Consider the following 19,390-nt stretch of genomic DNA (forward strand, 5'->3'; position numbering starts at 1 on the left):
TGCCATGCACTGAACTAGGCACAGGTATAGGCATCACTGTGTCATCCTCAGTGCCTGGAACCTAGGGCCCGACATGCGGTCAGAACTCAATACCTATTTCTTTGGGAAATGAATAAATCTTCCTTTCTAATTAAAAACATAATGAAATTGGCATTTCCCTTTGCAATAATATGTAAAAAGACCTATTTGAAAAATATAGTTGCAATTTAGAGTGAATAAATAAAAATCTGCAAATAAAAGATATGTGCTTTAATTAATAGAAGGAGGGGGAAATTAAAAGGAGTCTGACAAACTCCACCTATGCAAAAGATGTAAGTCATGAAGGCAACTTCCCCAAAGAACAGTAACCAGATTTCTTAAGTGATTAACAATTTGTGAGTTCTACACATTCAGAAGAAAATAAGAACAGAGAGCTAGTGAACCGACAAATAAGCAGGAAAACAAGACTATAAGACTTTAGATAACTCCCTAAAAAGAGAGCGCCGTACCAGAAATGTATTAAAAATGCACATATGGCATTAAAATACAATACAGAATGATTTTTTTTTTTTAAACCTGAGAGATCCTTAAACGTCTCACAATTCACATATCCCAGAAACGGTCAAGGGGGAAAACTGTAAATCCCTCCACTGAAACATTTAAACTAAATTTCATACACTTAATACAATATATATGTTTTTTTCAAAATGAGAAATTAAAAATATGTATTGACCTTAAGTGGAATCATTCTACCAAGCCTTGAAACAAAATATTACTTCAAATTTATCCTTTAAAAGCAACATTATAAAAACTAAACTGCAAAAGTCATTGATAGAGTACTGGTAATAGAAAGCACTCTTTAAGCAAATTAACTTTCATGTCTTTCTTCAAACTTTGCACTGTCTATTTCTCAGATGTTATGCTGCATACCTAGATTTACTCCTTTTGTTAAGTGTTCTGCTTCTTCATATATTTTCTCATCATTATTACACTGAGTAATCCCCTAAGAAGCACCATGGTTTTTGTATTATTAAAAGAAACAGAAATGTGTTTGCCCATAGAATTTTTCATTTTAAGTATCATACTAATATATATTGTTCTGAATTTGAACTGTATCAACCATTAAGGCAGAAGTAACTTTTCGAGGGACTTTTTTGCCCAGTGGAATTTTGATGACACACGTGATACGATAAAGAAAAGAAACATACCTGTGGCCTTTTCTTCTTGAACAGGTATCTTCCATACCAGTGGAAGGAGTGACAGAAGAAGAGTAAGGAGTTCTTCTCTACACGTCAATGCCTGTATTAGAAACAAAACAATCCTTTATGTTCTGAGGTCCTGAGACACATTAATTCCTAATACCTTGTCTTAAATTGGACCAAAAATCCTTTTTCTTGAAAGGTTGCATTTGAGAAGCTAAGAATCAAATTAACCTATCTTAAATCCAATTAAAGCTGTGATACTTTTCAATTTATAAGCCTTTCCAGTGACAGAAGAATGTAAGAGTATTTGACAGTATTTAGCACATTCTTGCTGATTTTTCCAAAAAGAGCTGTTATTACCACCATGCACATTGCAAGAATTCCTCACCTATGAGAAAACAAATTTGCTAGGTGAAAAGGAAAAGTTAAGCCCTATTAATTAGCAAACTAATAACATGAAGTTACTAGAAAAACATCAAGTCTTCATGCAGTTAAATGTCAAAGTCAGGGGACACAATTTTAAAAAGAGAAATTGACATTATTAATAAATAATATATAAAGAGAAAGACTGATTAGTCAAGGTAATCCAATAAATATTTATTGACTGCACACTACATCCACAGCACTTACTGTCTTATCCTTTCTGGAAGATATGGTCCAAACCCTGGAGAAGGTCCTCTCATTTGGTCCATAAAATACGTTACACACAAACAGTTAAAGAACAATAGAAGGCATGTAGGATGAGAAAGTACCCACGTGTGGCACAGGAGTTCAGAAAAAGGAGCAATCGTTATCAGTTAGAAGTGTGGAAGTGGGACTGGAGCTAGAGAGCAAGACTTGGAACACTTAGGACATGGGTGGTCAAGGAATTAATGACAAATCAACTTTAAATTTTTCACATCAATCCGTAGGGAGGGAGTCAGGGTGATATAATCAGACTTGCTTGTTAGAAAGAGCACTCTAGCCACTTCTGTACAGAGGACAGAAATGGGCGCAGAGGGGAAGGGATCGATCAGTGTTAGAGGCAGGGAAACAATAATTCAGATGAGAGATAATGATGATTTCAAGTGCTCTGACAGTAAAATTGAAAATGAGGAGATATATTTGAGAAACTATAGAGGAGAAGTGAAATGACTTGCAGTTGATTATCTATGGGGTATAAGGGAGAAAAAGCAAGATGTAAAAGAACTCGAAGGTTTCTGGTTTAGGTAACTAGGTGACGGACAATGTATTTACGCAGACAGGAATTTAGGAGTGCTATTAGGTAGAAGTGCTAAAGATGATGGATTCACTTTTTAGACATTAAGTTTCAGATGTCTGTGGGATATCCAAATGGAGAGAGCCTTTTAGTAAACAGTTGGATATACAGATCTGGAGCTTAAGAAAGAGATGTGAAGTAAACAAAAAGACTTGGGAGTCCTTGGGGCAGAAGTCACGGACATATGTGAGACCTCCTAGGGAGAGTATGCAGAATGATGAGAGAAGACTGATGAGAAAGGAGCTTTAGAGAACATTTAAGGAATTAAGGATGGTAGTGCTAAAGAGACGCCTGAAAGGAAACTGAGAAATAGCTTCCCAAAAGAGAAGCAGAACCAGAGAAATCAAGGGAAGAGAATAGTTTAGGGAAAAAAAGTGTTAACTGGGTCAGGAGTTGTTCTTTAGCTGTGTAAGACGATGGCAGAAAAGCATTTAGCAAGAAGAGGGTCACTAATGACCTTAACAAACACAGTTTTAATGGAGTGATTAGGATACAAGTCAGATTACAATAGGCTGAAGAGTTGAAGGGAATGAGAAAGCAGAGACATACCATTCAGACTATTCCTTCTAGTATCCTGGTTATGAAGAGGCTCAAAATTCTTCAAAAGTAAAATCTAAGCTCCTCTTCAGGCTTATAGACCTTTCATGACATGATTCCTATTCACTTGTCCAGTTTCAGCTCCCACAACCACACCTGACCCCTCCTCACATGTCCAGCTCTTAAGGGTTTCCTGAACACCACTGGTCTTTGTACTCCCTAATACGTCTTCCTCACAGACACTGCTCTCACAGTCCTCCTGTCACCATCCTCCCATCTGCCAAAGGCCAACTCATTCTTCAGGTCTCAGCTCCTCTGTGGGGAGACTTCTCTAATACCCGCTTGGTACAGTTAGGTTTCACGTTCCTGATTTACTACCAGTACAGCAATCAACTTGCTGGCTGTTAATGTCTGAATGCCAATTTCCCTCTTTTACTCCTTCAATAAATACTTATTGAGCCCCTATTCTGTGCCAAACACTTTGGAAGCAGTGGTGAACAAGGAAGACAATATTCACATTTTCACAAAGCTGACACTCTAGCAGGGGAGACAGAAGATAATGGGTACAACAAATGAGAAATTTTCAGACAGAATGCCGTGCTATGAAGACAGTTAAACAGGGGAAGGATTACAGATTGATGAAAAGGGAGACATTTAGATAGGCTATTTAGGATGAGCCACTTGAGCAGATAATTGATGAGATGGAATCCATGCAAAGATTTGGAGAAAAGGGCTTCTAGGAAGTATATAAAAGGTTGGAAACGGGCTTGGCTTTTTCATAGAATAGCAAGCAGGCCAGCATGAATAGCAAGGGGGAGAGTGTTAGGAGATGAGGCTGGAAGGCACAGGTCAGCAAGGTGGACAGTGCCAGATCTAAGGTGGCCTTGTGGGCCATGCGAAAGAGTTTGGATTTATCACTAAATATGATAGGAAACTTTTCTAAACCTACTTCCCAGTCCTCTCTCAGAGAATGGACTCCAAGCTGGGGCCCTAGTTCTTAGCAATCATCCTTCTTTTCTGCTGCTCAATGTTAATAAACATTATCTGCATAAATGACTTTAAACTCTGGATGCAAAGTAAAAATTGTGCCACAAGGCCCCATTTTCATGTGCGTTACTTCGAAATTAGCAAGACTAAAGACGTCTAGATAACATTTCCATGTACAGCTCATACTCAGTATGTACCTCAACATTTTTTAAGATGCCAGCAAAACGTATATGGTCTTTAAAAAAGTGTAGACCAATTTTGAGCACATTACTCCTGTAGAGTCCTCCTTAATCTGACTCTTTATGTTCAGCAGATGAACTAACAACATTCTAATGGAGCTTGCAGAAACCTCAAAGGTGTGTGAAGAAGGGCTACAGACATGCTGTCCTTCTAATTTAGCCCTTGCTCCACAACAGGACACTGGTAAATCATCGTTGCCACATCATCAAGCATTCCTGCCTCCTGGTATGACACACTCCTTCCCACTTAGCTAAAGGATCCCTCACTACCTTAAAGGCCCAGCCCCAGCAATACCTGTTCTGTGAAGCTTTTCCTCCCACACCAACCCAAGGTTACCGTTCCCGCTCAGGACTTCATGCCTTTTTCCCCCGTTTCATCCATGTGGATTAATTCTTGGAAACCACGGGTTTTTCAAAAGAATGAGATTGAAGCAAGCACAGGTTTTTTTGTTTTTTGCCACCTCTGCTGGAAGTGCGGTCCTGAGGAGGACACCCCTCACCTCCCTGCTGCCCAGTACAACAGTGGGGCAGCTCTCTCTAATCCTCTGGACCTATCACTTTTTTAGGTATCATATATTCCCAGATTCATCTATCCTTTCAAGTCCCAAAGAAATCACATAGTAATTCTATCCTTTTGCAAGTCATGAAATCCTTTTCTCTTATTTGTGGGCACCCTGTCAAACTAGAACTTGTAGCCTTCTGTTTCAAACTAAGCTTTAGTTTTATCTCCCAAGGTCCTAAGTATACACAATAGTCAGAGTATCCAGAGGTGTTATCTCATGCCATCCAAGTGGAAAGTTCTCAATGTGCCATATTAGGCAATGTATGTCATAAACAGATCCATTCCCCGGCTATTCCTACACTGTCCAATCTACAGAAATCACATTACTTCTCATTTAATATTTACAGTTTTATGTTTCCCTTCTGCAGGGAAAATGACTGTCATTGCCTTTTTAAATTCCCCATAGCAATAATAAACAGTAAAATTACTCTCATTCAGGTGGTAATTTTCCAGGTAAATTCAAGAAACATATTTTAAGTACCTACCAGGTGCCAGGCACTGTCCCTTTCAGTACTCTTCTGTTTAGACTGGATTTTACATTAACTGCCTGTCCTAGTCATCCAGAAGTAGTGGTGGCAGGATGGTTGAGAAAGGGCAAGTGAGTCAGGGGGAAGGGCTGAGATTCCAAACCAGACGGATGCCTAGGAAGCTGCAAAAGCAGGTGGGCACCAGATCAGTGGGGTTCAAGGACCTCAGGATGACATGCTAAGGAACTTGGACTGTATCCAAAATGCGACAGAAGACTACTCAAGTTATTTTAACTGGTATTAATGGTATTACTTTAAATCAGCATTTTGACATGCTAATTAAGTCTAATCTTCCAGAGATAAGTAGAAATACATGTGTATGTGTTAAGTCCTTTATTTCTTCTATCAAAATTTTATTATTTCTATTATATGTGTCCATACACACAGATATGAATATTTCTTCATTAGTACTGTAAATAGAATCTTTTTTCTTTTATTTTCTAGCTGTATAGCCATACCTAAAGTAAACAATGTAAGTTTGTCTTCTATAACTTTGCTGAACAATTATCTGGATGAGCTTTTGAATTTTTCTATACATCACTTTAAAAATGGTATTTTTATTTCTCCATCTTTCTCATATTTAGCTGTCATTACTTTCATTTTCCACTTTACTATTGCATGTTTTTAAAACATGGTATCAAATGGAAATAGTAATAAAGGGTTATTCTTATATTGATTCTATTGTAAAACATTAAAAATACTATTGGTTTTTCTACTTTTTGTATATGAAACCCTCTAATCTTATTTTTAGAGCTTTTGTCAAGAATAGATGAATTTTGTCAAACATTTTTGATATCTTCAGTATAGTACTGTTTTTCCCATGATGCCAAACATTATGCTAATAGTTTTTCTTGAATTAGACCAGGGTTGCAAACTTTTTTTGTAAAGGGCCAGGTAGTAAACATTTTAGGCTTTGTGAGTCATATGTGGACTCTGTTGCATATTCTTCTGTTTGTTTTAATAATCCTTTAAAAATGCAAAAACTATTCTTAGCTTGTGGGTTGTCCGAAAATAGGTCACTGGCAGCAGGATTTGGCCAGCAAGCCACAGCTCACGGCCCCTGTTGCCTGTCCTCCCAACAAAGAATGGTTATTAAATAGCTATAATACTCTTTGTTAAGATTTCAGAAAGAATTTAGGTGGTACCTAGTAAACACTGTCAGACAAAAGTACTACTAGGAATCTTGACGATTGTTCCACACAAGCCTTACCCCATAGTAGAGAGAAGTCTGTCTCAAAAACAATTACAGATGTGGCTTTTGGGGAATGCTGTGAACTCCATTAAGATTCAGAGGAAACCCACAATATTTTTAAAGAAAGTTGTAGTATTAAAAAATATTAACAGCTTGGACAAAAAGAAACATAGTTCACAATGAAAAAAGACCTCTGGGTCCCCACTGGCGACCCAGGAAGCAGAGTGAAAAAGCTGCAAATTATGGGCCATCTATTATGGAAAAGAAAAGACACCTCAGAGGGTGGAGCCAAGAGTCTTGGAGAACCATGGATTCGGGAACTACTCCCACAGAAGAAAAACATATTCCCCGCCCCTAGAATAGGGGTGTGACAACACATGCTTGACTGGATTTCAGCGGATCAGTGATGTGCCTCCCATCACTTTCTTTCTTGAATACAAGTATCTATTGTGGTTAACATGCCCCCATCTCATCATTGTACATAGGGTGTGTGTGTCAGATAACTTGTCTTTTTAGTTCACAAGTCTCTCAGTGAAGAAGAGCTGCAACAAAAGTACTGCACCTGGAAGCCTCATCTACACCCAGAACTGATGTATACGACAAGATCATGGACTTTGAGCCAGATGCCATGATGGGATGATACTTTGAGAGTCCTGGGAAGGAGAGAATGTGGAAGGAATGCTAATAGTTGTGGCCAGAGAAAAGACTACAGTAGATAAAACATGGTCATAAATTATTTCCTCTCATGAAGTGATGGAGTCTATGTTCCCATCCCTTAATTCTGTGTTGGCCTTGTGACTTGCTTTGATCAATAGAAGGCAGCAGAAGTGATGTTATGTGACTTCTTGCAGCCTCACCCTCTTGGAATGCTTCCTCCACCATGTAAAGAAGCTGAGTGTAGCCTACTGAAAAATGAGAGGCCACATGGATGAGAACTGAGGCAGCCTGGCCAACAGCCCCATCCAACAGCCCTCAGTCTTCCGCCAGCTGACTGCACATTCAGATGTAAGCACAGCTGACACCACGAGGAGCAGAGGCAGCTATCCCAGCTGAGCCTACCTGAACTGCCAACTTACAGAATGATGAGCAAACAATTCACTGTTATTTTGTGCCATTAAGTTTTTGAAATGTGGTTTGTTAAACCACAATCAACTGACAGACTCATTGCTCCTATTTACTACCCTGGGTGTAAAGGGAGATAACTCAATGGATTATCTACCCTCTGTGGATAGCACCATTGTCTAGTGGCTAAGATTTCCACTGCAATCATATTCTCACTACTACAAGAAGTAGAAATGCCTGCATGCCCCACACTCCCTCATCCCTGCCAGACTAATCATGCATAGATAAACCTTGGCATGTGTATAAACAGAATCTGTAGAACTAGATGTAGTATACTAAAAGTTCGCTTGTTAATACCTTTACAGTATTTAAAAGTTTGCATTACTCTCCTACTAAAACAATTCTCGTTAATAATATTACCAGTGACTTAACTTGTCAAATCTGAAGAATAATTTTCATTGCCTATTTTGTTGCCTAAAAACCTCCCCAATGTTTTCAGAATAACATTAAGACTCCTCAATACAGTACACAAGGCTTGCCATCACATGGCCTCTGTCTTCCAGTCTCCCCATTAGCCAAACCCCAAATGCAGCCTTTGCTCTAACTTCCCTCAACTACTTGTAGTTCATGGAATGTGCTGTTCTTTCTCTTTCTCTAGCATCCTTGCATTTGCAGTTCCCTTGGTCTAATGCTTCCTACCTCTTTACATTGCTAATCCCTACTTAGAGATGTCAATTCTCTAAGAATCACTTCCTGATGACCCTTTCCTGTACACCCTTTCCTGTACTTTTACACTGTTTTGTCATCACTTTTTTGTTTATCTGTCCATCTCTTCAAAAGCTAAGAGCTGCTGGTAAAGGCAGTCTCTGTTCTTTTATCTCTGCATTTAGCAGAGATGCTGGCACGCAGTAAGTGCTTAATGGTCTCCTGAATAAAGCAGTGAATGAACTGTGTAGCCACACTTTTAAAGGTCTAGTATTTTTCTATTATACTTATTTTATATATTAGTCTGATAGGCCATTTATGTAGTACTATATATTAAAGTGATAAAACTACAAAAATGTAGGAAGAATAAAGTAGTCTCTTACAAGAAAATAGCTGAAGATTAAAGAAAACTATTATAATTTTTAAAGTATATTTTGTTCATAAATGTATAACCTCCTTCAGTACAACTTCATATTTTACTAGCAAAATAAGTAACAACTTTATAGAACATTCACAGAGTGTGAACAGGAATGAAAATTATACATACTGAAATTTTAAAAGTAGTATTTACAATGCATGATTGTGTATACTAGTTTAATTTTGGTATATTGTGTTGGTAATAAATCATTTTAATTTTCTACTCATTACATCAGAAGTAAGCTATACACATTCAAACTCAGGGTATAGAAGAAATCAGAAACCATTATTATCAAATATTACACAGAAACAATAATTTTTTATGTTGGAAGAGATCTTTTAAGTCACCCAACTAGACGTATTTATGTTACTGACAAGGATACTGAGATATGGAGCAATTAAGTCACTAAAGTTACCCATGTAGTTGATACTGGTACCAAGATCAAAATCAAAGATAATTGTTACTTTTTAGGCTGGGTCAAGTTTCTTTCAAAAAACTTGTAAGAGTCTGTCCATAAACTTCAACTCTGCCATCTATAACCATTAAAAAGAATACATTTTTGCTATTTATGTGGACTGTTTTTTTCATTAGAATAAATAGATTAACATGTCTCTGTATAATAAATCATGACCAAATGGGGTTTATCCCAGGAATGCAAAGTTGCTTCAATATTTAGAACCATTTACGTAATTAACCAACATTAACAGAATAAAAAAGAAAAATAATATGATACTCTTAATAGATTCAGAAAAGGCATCTGACAAGATCCAACATCCATTCAGGATTAAAAACTCTCAACAAGTCGAGAAGAGAAGAGAACTTCCTCATCCTGATAAAAGGCATCTGAGAACCACCTAGAGCTGACGTCACATTTAATGGTGAAATACTGAACACTTTCCCTCTAAGGTCAGACACAGGCAGGATGTCCACTCGCATCAGTCCGTCCACCTTTGCACTAACAGTCAGTGCAAAAGGCAAGAATATGAAATAAGAGGTATAAAAATTGGAAAAGAAGTGAAATTATCATATTCACACATGACATGATTATGTACATAGAAAATCTTAAGGAATCTACAGAAAATTTTCAAAATAAATGTAAATAAGTTAATTTAGCAAAGGCACAGGACATAAGGTCAGCATACAAAAATTAACTATGTCTATGAGCAACAAACAACAGAAAATAAAAATTGTAAACGCCATTTACAATAGCACCAAAAAATAAAATATTTAGAATAAATTTAACCAAAAAATATGCAAGACCTCTACACTGAAAATCACAAAATATCGCAGAGAAATTAGAGAAGACTCAAATAAACAGAGATTTATATTATGTGCATGGATTGAGAAACTCAACATTGTCATCAATTCTCTCCAAACTGATTTCTGAATTCAATGCCATCACAACTGAAATTCTAACAGGCATTTTTGTAGAAATAATAAGCTGATTCTAAAATTTATATAGAAATGCAAAAGACCTAGAATAGTCAAACATTCTCAAAAATGAAGAACAAATAGGAGAATTTACACCACCTAATTTCTAGACTTACCATGAAAGCCACAGTAGTCAAAACAGTATGGTATTAGTGAAAGAGGAGATGACAGACAAATGGAGCAGAATAGAGTCTAGAAATAAACCCACATTTAAATGTATGGTCAATTGATTTTCAACAAAGGTGTCAAGGTTATTCAGTGGGGGAAAGAGCAGACTTTTAAGAAGAAATGTTGCTGGAACAACTGGGTATCTACACAGGCAGGAGGAGCCGAAAGGAAGCGTAACTCCTATCTCCCACCATACACAAATATTAATTCAAAATGGATCACAGACTTAAAAGTAAAAATAATAACTAAAAAGCTCCTAGAAAAAAAAATAGGAGAATATCTTTGTAACTGTGGGGTTGCAAAATAGAGATTTCTTAGACAGGATACAAAAAGCACTAATCACAAAAGAAAAAATGTCTTCTAAAGACATTGTTAAGAAATGAAAAGGTAAGCCACAAAGAACATATTTGGAATCCAACAAAGACTTTTATCCAGAATACATAAAGAACAACTACAACTGGATAATAAATAACTGGACTTTAAAAATGGGCACAAGGCTTAAACAGACATTCACAAAAGAAGATATATAAATGGGGCCACTAAGCACACAAAAAAGTGCTCAACATCCTTAGTTGTCAGAGAAATGCAAATTAAAACCACAGTGAGATACTACTTCATATTCACTTAGAATGACTAATACTAAAAAGACTGGCAATGTCAAATATTAGAAAGGATGCAGAACAAGTGGAATTCTCATAGATTGCTGGTGAGAATGAAAAGTGGTACAACTACTTTGAAAAACAGTTTGGCAGTTTCTTCTAAAGTTAAACAACTGCTCTTTGACCCAGCAATTGTATGCCTAGATATTTACCCAGCATAAATGAAAATATATTCACACAAAGACTTTTATAAGAATGTTCACAGCAGCTTTATTAATATCAGCCAAATGGAAACAAACCCAAACGATTAAACAGGTGAACAGGTAAATAAATTGTAGTATATCCATACAACAAAATACTAACCAGAAACAAAAAGTAGGGAACTACTGATTCACAAAACATGGATGAATCTCTGAGACACAAGAGTACATACTGCGTGATTCCATTTATGTAAAGTTCTAGAACAAGCAAAACTATACTTAGAAGTTAGAAATCAGAACAGTGGTTATCTTCCAGTGGGGAAAGGGGAGGGGTTGACTGAAAAGGGGCATGACAAAACCTTCTAGGTAGGTGGAAATGTTCTAAACATTGATCTAGATGGAGGTGACATAGATGTATATATATTCGTCAAAACTCATCCAACCGGACACTTAACATTTGTGCATTTACTATACGTAAATTATATACCAATAAAAAGTCTGATTAACACTCGATATTAACTATCTATTAATAAATATATACTAATAAAGTCCTTGTACAAAAGGACTGCAGTGGAAGGGCAAGGGCTTAAACTGCCTCTTCTCCAGAGTACCCACGAAGTGTTCCTATCCATGAGAAGCACAGATACAAAAGCTAAAGTTCCTCCTGAAATGTACACCTTTGAATCTAGTGTTTTGATTCTACCTTAAATGAATAAACCAGAGCAATTAAATGCCCCTTAAAGATCCAAATGATCATTCTCCATTTTCTGGTATAAACAATTAAATGTTGATAAGCCCTATTTTTTAAATGGCTATTTATTTTCACTCTTCTTCTACTGTTCCTGTTATCATTCCTACAGACATTCCAAAAAGTGAGTGATGAGGGAAAAGGGGATTAAAAAATATTACCAGAGGAAAAACTATTGTTGCAACTATGACTTCAATGATTTCAGTCATTTCATAATGCATTAAAAGATACTTCATGACTTAGAAAGCATAAAATCTACAGACAGAAAGGAGATTAGTGCTTGCTTAGGGTTGAGGGGAATCGCAAGGGGAAGGGGAGCGAGAGCTAAAAAGGCAGGGGGTTTCTATTTGATGTGATGAAAATGTGCTAAAATTGACTGAGATGATAGTTACACTTATCTTTGACTACACTAACAACGATCAAATTGTACATATGAAATGGGTGAATTCTATGATATGTGAATTATCTCTCAATACAGCTGTCAAAAAAATCATAAATTTTGATTAAGATTGCATTGGAATCTATAGATCAATATGGAGAAAACAGACATCTTTGCAATACTGATTTTTCCAATACATGAAAATTATGAGTTCTGCATTTATTTGGGTCTCCTTTCATTCCTCTTCACAATGTTTTATAGAATTCTATACAGAAGTCTGTACGTATTTTATTAAAATTTATTCCTGGGTACTTGATATTTCTGATGCTATTTGCATAGCATCTTAAAAAAAAGAGAAAGCAATGAATTGTTCTAATGTGGGGTAAGAAGACAAGAGAGCATAATATACATATTAAAACATCAAAATTTTGAAATAAAAACACTACACATGGTCTAACAAATAATTTTTTCTGATTTTTAAATTTATTAAAAAAGTCATACAAATATATAAAAATTAAGTTACATTTAGTCACATTTAATAAATCACATTCATGAAAAATAATAAAAATACATAAACCTGCAAATATTCCGGAAAATTCCATTACAGGTAGACACCATAGTGAACAAATATTTCCTGATTATATTTGTTAGGTGTCTCAGTTTATAGTGAAAACAGAGGCACTGTGTAATTTTAGTCTCTATAGTTACCCAAATATATGTACTTATTAGCAAAATGCTTTCATAGCAAAAAAATTTTAACAATGGTTAAGTTTACATCTAAAGTAACATTTAAAGTGTTTAAAAATATCTGTCATATTGATGCTACCATGACCTTATTATCTTCTCAAGTTAAATGAAATATTATTATCTAACTACATTAATCAGTCTCCTGAAAGCAGATGGTACAGTTTTTCTTTCATAAAATAATTATTTGTTTTCTACTAAAATGAAACAAAGGTATAAGTCACATTTAGGCTTCAAGTTAACCTTGTCTGGGTTATTTAATATTTCTGCATCTCAGTTTTTCATCTACAAAAGGAGGTTGGATGAACACATCTCTATAGTCCCCACTAACTTTAAAATCCTGTTAATTCCATAATAAGGAAACAGCAAAATGCCATATGGTCATACAATACTTTAAGCAAACACAATAGTGTGCAAAAAACTAGATGTATACAAGCTAAGGGACTCAGTAATTACTAGTTTACACAAAGGATTCTCTACTTTCACTCCAGAATGAGTAAGCTCCCTAAATATAATTTATGCTAAACTTTTCAAAAACATATATGGTGTTTATTGAAAGTGCAAATTCATCATGTTTTTCAATCATGATCTTATATCTCTACCAATAATCGTAGTTATCTCACACTGATATTAGGATAAAAACCACAGTATATATAAAGCCATTTTAGAAGAAAGGCCATTTGTAATTCTAGATATTTCAGATAATTTGAAAAGTATCCAAATAAACAATATGTTCACAAATTGTGCTACTTTTCTTTATTGGAGTGATGTGAGAAATAGGACTTGATCTCAAAGAGACTCTTAGAAACTATGTAACCCATAAATTATGCACCTATAATTAATTATAATATACTAATGAAAAAATTATTTGATATGAAAATGTTACCTGATCAACGATAGAATTTAGCTTGGTAAGTAACAGAAATCCTCGGCCATGGACAAGGTATTGTCCAAGGGTTGCCATGTGCGTCTCCTCCTCTTCTTCCTCCCTGGCCTCCACCCTCTGGACCACTGCATTGCAAAGCCGGTTGACATCGGTCAGAAATTCACGTGCCAATGAGTTACTGTCGGTGCTCATGACCGAGCTATAAAATAAATATCACAAAAAAGATTAGAAAAACAAAAATTTATGTTTAAAACGATGTCTTTTTGTTGTTTGTTTGTTTTTAACTAAAGACTGACTTTGAATTACTGGGCATCGGTACTTAACTCTATAATCTTTTTGGACATAGTTCTGACCTGGTCAGGTACTCCTTAAATAATCCTATATGGCAGAAATTAGTCCTGGCTGTGAAATGCCAGAGCATAACCAAGAAGGGGTAAGTGAAGCACCCAGACAGAAAACACTAGTGAGTGGTGGCAGTTAAGGCAGATCCAGACTTTCTCCCTTAAATAGCCTCACCATAGAATAAAAATGAACCCATTACTTATATTCTTGCTCTACATGGTTTAAAAGATAATGAATCTCTTAAAAATATAAACTGTTTTCACTTGATAAAACTCACAATCACTGACCCACCCTCCTCACACACTGGAGTTCAGTTAATGGGGGGAACAAGGGATTTACCACCAGGTGAATAAAAACTGAAGAATTCTAGCAGCTAAAGTTATGCCACTTCACTTATTGCTTCACATTCGAATCAAACAAAGAGCAATATGACATTACCAGATTAAGGAAAATAGTAAGGTAAAGCAGACAAAAGAGAGAAGAAAACACAAACATAAAGTAAAAAAAGTGTATAAATCTTCAGAAAAGGAAAAATCAAGAACAATAAAATCCTCAAAGAACTTCAAAATAGTTTTATCTTAGGGCTAAAAGTAATTTTGAGACATCCAGTAACTTTAAAAATTTTTTAACTTGGAGAGGTTAAATTAAATGTGTGTTGTGGAGTCTTCCTTCACTCCCTTCTCATCATCATATGACAATAACAGCCAGGTTCTGAGCCCTAATCAACTGACGTAACCTGAGTCAGGAGAAGCCAGCAAACATGCTGCCTGCAAGATATGACTTGTGTGGTACAACTTGCAAAGAGGCACTGGGCCAATAAAGTTTTCTTTCTTCCTCATAGGAATTTGAATTAAGGAGCACAGTTATGCAGAAAAGTATCATAAAGATGGGCCTGCGGTGCTCATTCTGAGGTAGCTGAGGCTCAGAAGAAGCCAACTGGGTGAAAATGAACCAAAAGGATACAAAGAGAAGCAAATAAAGATGAAAGGGAGAGACCAAAGAAATTCCTAATACTACTTTGGTTACTGTTCATCCTAGGGCTTGATGGTTTAATTCTTGGATTCCCATCAGAATTCTAGGTATTATTACAGTAACAATCCCCTCTTTAGTATAAAATCATCATTTTAAATATTGTTGGACATGAGGCAAAAGACAGAAAAGTATTAAAAAAATTACACATACATCACTTATTATCCCAAAATGCAGCAGTGATCTCTATTATATATAATATTGATTCTTTGTAAGCTTTCATAGGGTAAAATTGCTCCATAAATCAAATAACTTAATTTGTATTCAGTCCATATTTATCCAACTTTATTAATTTATTTCACCTAATCTCTTACTGATTTTAAGATACATAATTATCTAGTGTACCACTAAAAAAGAAAAAACACTGCCAATTAAACTCTAACACAAGGCTTTCTTATCACTTAAAATTTTCCATACAATATCACCTGGCCCATGAAAACCATCCACTATGCAACATTTTTTAAGAGTGCTATACTATTGTTCCTGAGATTTTCTTCCAAAGATGCTGACATTGTTCTATAAGTTTTGATGCTGGTACTTTCTTGATCTTACCAGATGAAATCAGCAGAAAGTTTCAGAGAACAACCAGGAAACATTTAAAACTCATCAGATATAGTACCGACAATGCATTAACTCAAATGAAGCACTGACAATGTGAATAGCTATGACCAAGTTCACTCATGAGCAGGCAAGAACAACTCCTTCACAAGTGCAGTCCACTGGTGCTTATAAGACACCATCAATTGCAAGGCACACTGCAACTTTACAAATATTAAAAACATGAAAAACTAAAAAACCATGGTAATAATTAGAGCCCATCAGGCTGGCCGGGTGGCGTAGCAGTTAAGTTCCTGTGTTCCACTTAGGTAGCCTGGGGGCGGTTCGCCAGTTCGGAACCTGGGTGCAGATCTACGCACTGCTTATCAAGCCATGCTGTGGCAGGTGTCCCACATATAAAGTAGTGGAAGATAGGCACAGATGTTAGCTCAGGCCAATCTTCCTCAGCAAAAAGAGGAGAATTAGCAGTGGATGTTAGCTCAGGGCTAATCTTCCTCAAAAATAAATAAATAAATAAATAAGGCCTATCTTCTAGAAATTAAGATAAGGGAAATTAACATAGATTTCTAAATACGACAATTAATGAGGAAATAATTTCAACCCCACTTTCTAAAATCACAAGATGCCATGTCAGTAAAAAGCATAATATATGCAGAAATGTATGTTTTTCCTGATCTAAAAACGTTCATAAAATATATACACAGTTACATAAATATTTTATATAAATGATCTACTGCGTGCTTTGTTTCATTAGATATTTTGGAAATCTATTCACATGAGCTCTCTCTTACTCTTTTTTTTGAGGACAATCAACCCTGAGCTAACATCTGCTGCCAATCCTCCTCTTTTTGCTGAGGAAGATTGGCCTTGATCTAACATCTGTGCCCTTCTTTCTCTACTTTATATGTGGGACGCCTATCACAGCATGGCTTGCCAAGCAGTGCCATGTCTGCACCTGGGATCCGAACCGGTGAACCCAGGGCCGCCTGAAGCAGAACATGCACACTTAACCACTGAGCCACTGGGCTGGCCCCTCTCTTACTCTTTTTAACAGCTGCATGGCATCCACTGCATGTATATATTACATATATTTCATTATACAGATGTAGCAAATCTCCCATTGTTGAATATTTAGGTTATTTCTATTTTTTTATTATTATAAACAAAGCTGTAATGGACATCCTCATACTACTTGCACATTTATCCTATTATTTCCTTGAAGTAGAAAGTGCTGTTACTTCATATAATAGGTTTTACATATTTCTTGTTAGGTTTATTCCAAGGTATTTTATAGTTTTCACCATTATTCTGAATGGGATTTTGTTTTCCACTATATATTCTAACTAGGATAGAAAACTGGTATATAGGAGGCATAAAGGAAGTAGATTTATTTTGATATTTCCAAATTTAATCATATATCCAAACTTCTTACTGAACTCTTTTGATTTTCTGGGAATTTCCAGATATAAAACCCTACCATCTACAAATAACAAAACTTTTGAATTTTCCTATCCAATATTCACACAGTTTCTACTCTTCTGTCTAACTGCATTAGAACAACATTGGTAGGGGTGATGGGGCACATTTTTGCTTTGCACATTAAGAAATACTCATTTCATCCTTCTCATCTAATAGGAATGCTGAATTTGAATGCCTTTCAGCCATTCTGGATGCCAAGTGAAAAGATGATTGCATGGTATTTTTAAAAGATTTATTTGAATATTTCAAATACCCAGAAAAGTACAAAGAACATATAACATGAGGTTATAGCCAATACTCAGATCCAGTAAGTATTAGCATTATGCTATGTTTAGGTCAGTGTGTGCGTGTGCGTTTATAAAGAAATCAGACCTTTCAGTACAGGAGAGTCATACCCCACCCACACCTCTTCACCCTCCCTACTTGGTGTTTATCATTTCCATACATATTTTTATAATTTTTATATGTTCATAGCCATAAAAATATTCAGTATGGCTTTAGTTATTTTAAAATTTATATAAATAGTATACTATATGTATCTTTTTATAACTTTGCTTTTCCCTCTCAACATTAAGTTCATTCCTTTAAACCATTGTGCAATACGCCATTATATGAATAAACCACAATTTATATATCCATCTCTACTAATGGAAAGTTTCGTTGTTTTTACTTTGGGGTTTAATTCATGTCATATAACTATGTCATTTCAAAGCCTTAGACTGAACTAAGTATTCTGACTCCTAATATTTATTACATTAAATACTTACCAATCTTTCAACACTTCTGTAACATTTAGAGTCTTTATAATTTGAGCTCTTGAACTAGATGAAACAAATAATTCTTAGAATAAAGCTTCAACTGCAAAAAAAAAAAAGACAAACATATTAATGGCAATAGTAAAACACAAATAATTTTAACAAATAAAGTTCTGACATAAAAACCAGTGGCCAGTCTATTTGATGTATGAAACAGCCAACAAAATTTTTGAATCTCAAGAGCACACTAAAAAATGCCTATAGCTTCAAGAATGGAATCTTGAGAGCAGGAGTCTGGGAACATATTTATCTCAACAAGGCAACTTGATTGTAGCTCCCTACCCCTCCTCTCCCAACTCCTAACTTACAACCTCGAGGTAAATCACCAGTTAACTACAAAGGAAGGAAAATCAGTCTTTTCAACACTGGAATCTGGCAGGCAGTGGAATATCTTCTACATACCATGGGACAGAGAAGTTATTACTCTCCTGTAAGAGTGAAAGATATTTGAAGATACACACAAACTCAGAAAACACTAAACAAACAATGAACAAACCACCACCAAATTTTATATCCTGGTTGAATTTTTTACATGAATTAATCTTTTGTGTACAATACAATGAAGGCTATTTCTAGAATCTGTTATGTGTGCCAGTAGAGTTGATTCTGACTCCTAGCATCCCTGTGTACAGGAGAGCAGAACCCTGCCTGGTCTGTTGCACCGTCGCCTCACCTTCTGGCGCTATATCAGACAATGTCCTAATGCTATTCACAGGGTTTTCATGGCCAATTTTTTCGTAAGTGGGTGGCTTGGTCCTTCTTCCCAGTTTGTCTTAGTCTGGAAGCTCTGTGGAAACCTGTCCACCATGGGTGACCCTGCTGGTATTTGAATAACTGGCGGCATAGCTTTCAGCATCACAGCAACAGGCAGCTGCCACAGAGTCATAACAGACAGACAGTGATGTGGTTCCTTGACCGGGAAACGAATCTGGGCTGTGAATCTTAACCACTAGACCACCAATTTTCTAGAATAGTAAGTAAAGGATAAATTCCTACTTCTGGGATAGCAACAAGTTGCTTCTCTTTAGTTAGCTATTTCCCCCTTCTCTATAGTTCTTACCAGGCAGAGGCATGCAAAATATTTTATTACAGTTATAAGGCAAACATGAAGGTTTACTTTGAACCACAAGTTTTTTAATCAGAATGATCTTTAATTGCTTCAAAATGCTCAAATCCAGAGAACTGTCTTGAATTCCTTTCAGTACTTGTATCACACTATTCTAGGCACTTGAGGATAAAGTAGGCAGGAAATCCGACACAGCTGCTATTAGACCACACAAGGCTTTGTGTGAATTAGGAAAAAACACCTCTTCCCAGGCTGGTGCAGCCCCACATCAGGCACAC

At 36.0% G+C, this 19,390-nt stretch overlaps 1 protein-coding gene across 4 annotated transcripts in view; it reads right to left on the reverse strand.

The window, feature by feature from the left end:
* LYST (lysosomal trafficking regulator) overlaps nt 1-19,390 on the reverse strand; it is a 193,531-nt gene that overhangs the window by 137,728 nt on the left and 36,413 nt on the right. For all 4 annotated transcript variants that reach the window (XM_046651871.1, XM_046651876.1, XM_046651880.1 and 1 more), the window contains exons 2-4: nt 17,999-18,089; nt 13,824-14,022; nt 1,188-1,278 (exon numbers count right to left, since the gene is read on the reverse strand). In XM_046651871.1, the coding sequence (XP_046507827.1) occupies nt 1,188-1,278; nt 13,824-14,015 (283 nt within the window). In that variant the 5' untranslated portion in view covers nt 14,016-14,022; nt 17,999-18,089. The remainder of the gene's footprint in view (nt 1-1,187; nt 1,279-13,823; nt 14,023-17,998; nt 18,090-19,390) is intronic.

The sequence above is a fragment of the Equus quagga genome, chromosome 2 (genome assembly GCF_021613505.1).
Source record: "Equus quagga isolate Etosha38 chromosome 2, UCLA_HA_Equagga_1.0, whole genome shotgun sequence".
NCBI classification, from domain to species: domain Eukaryota; kingdom Metazoa; phylum Chordata; class Mammalia; order Perissodactyla; family Equidae; genus Equus; species Equus quagga.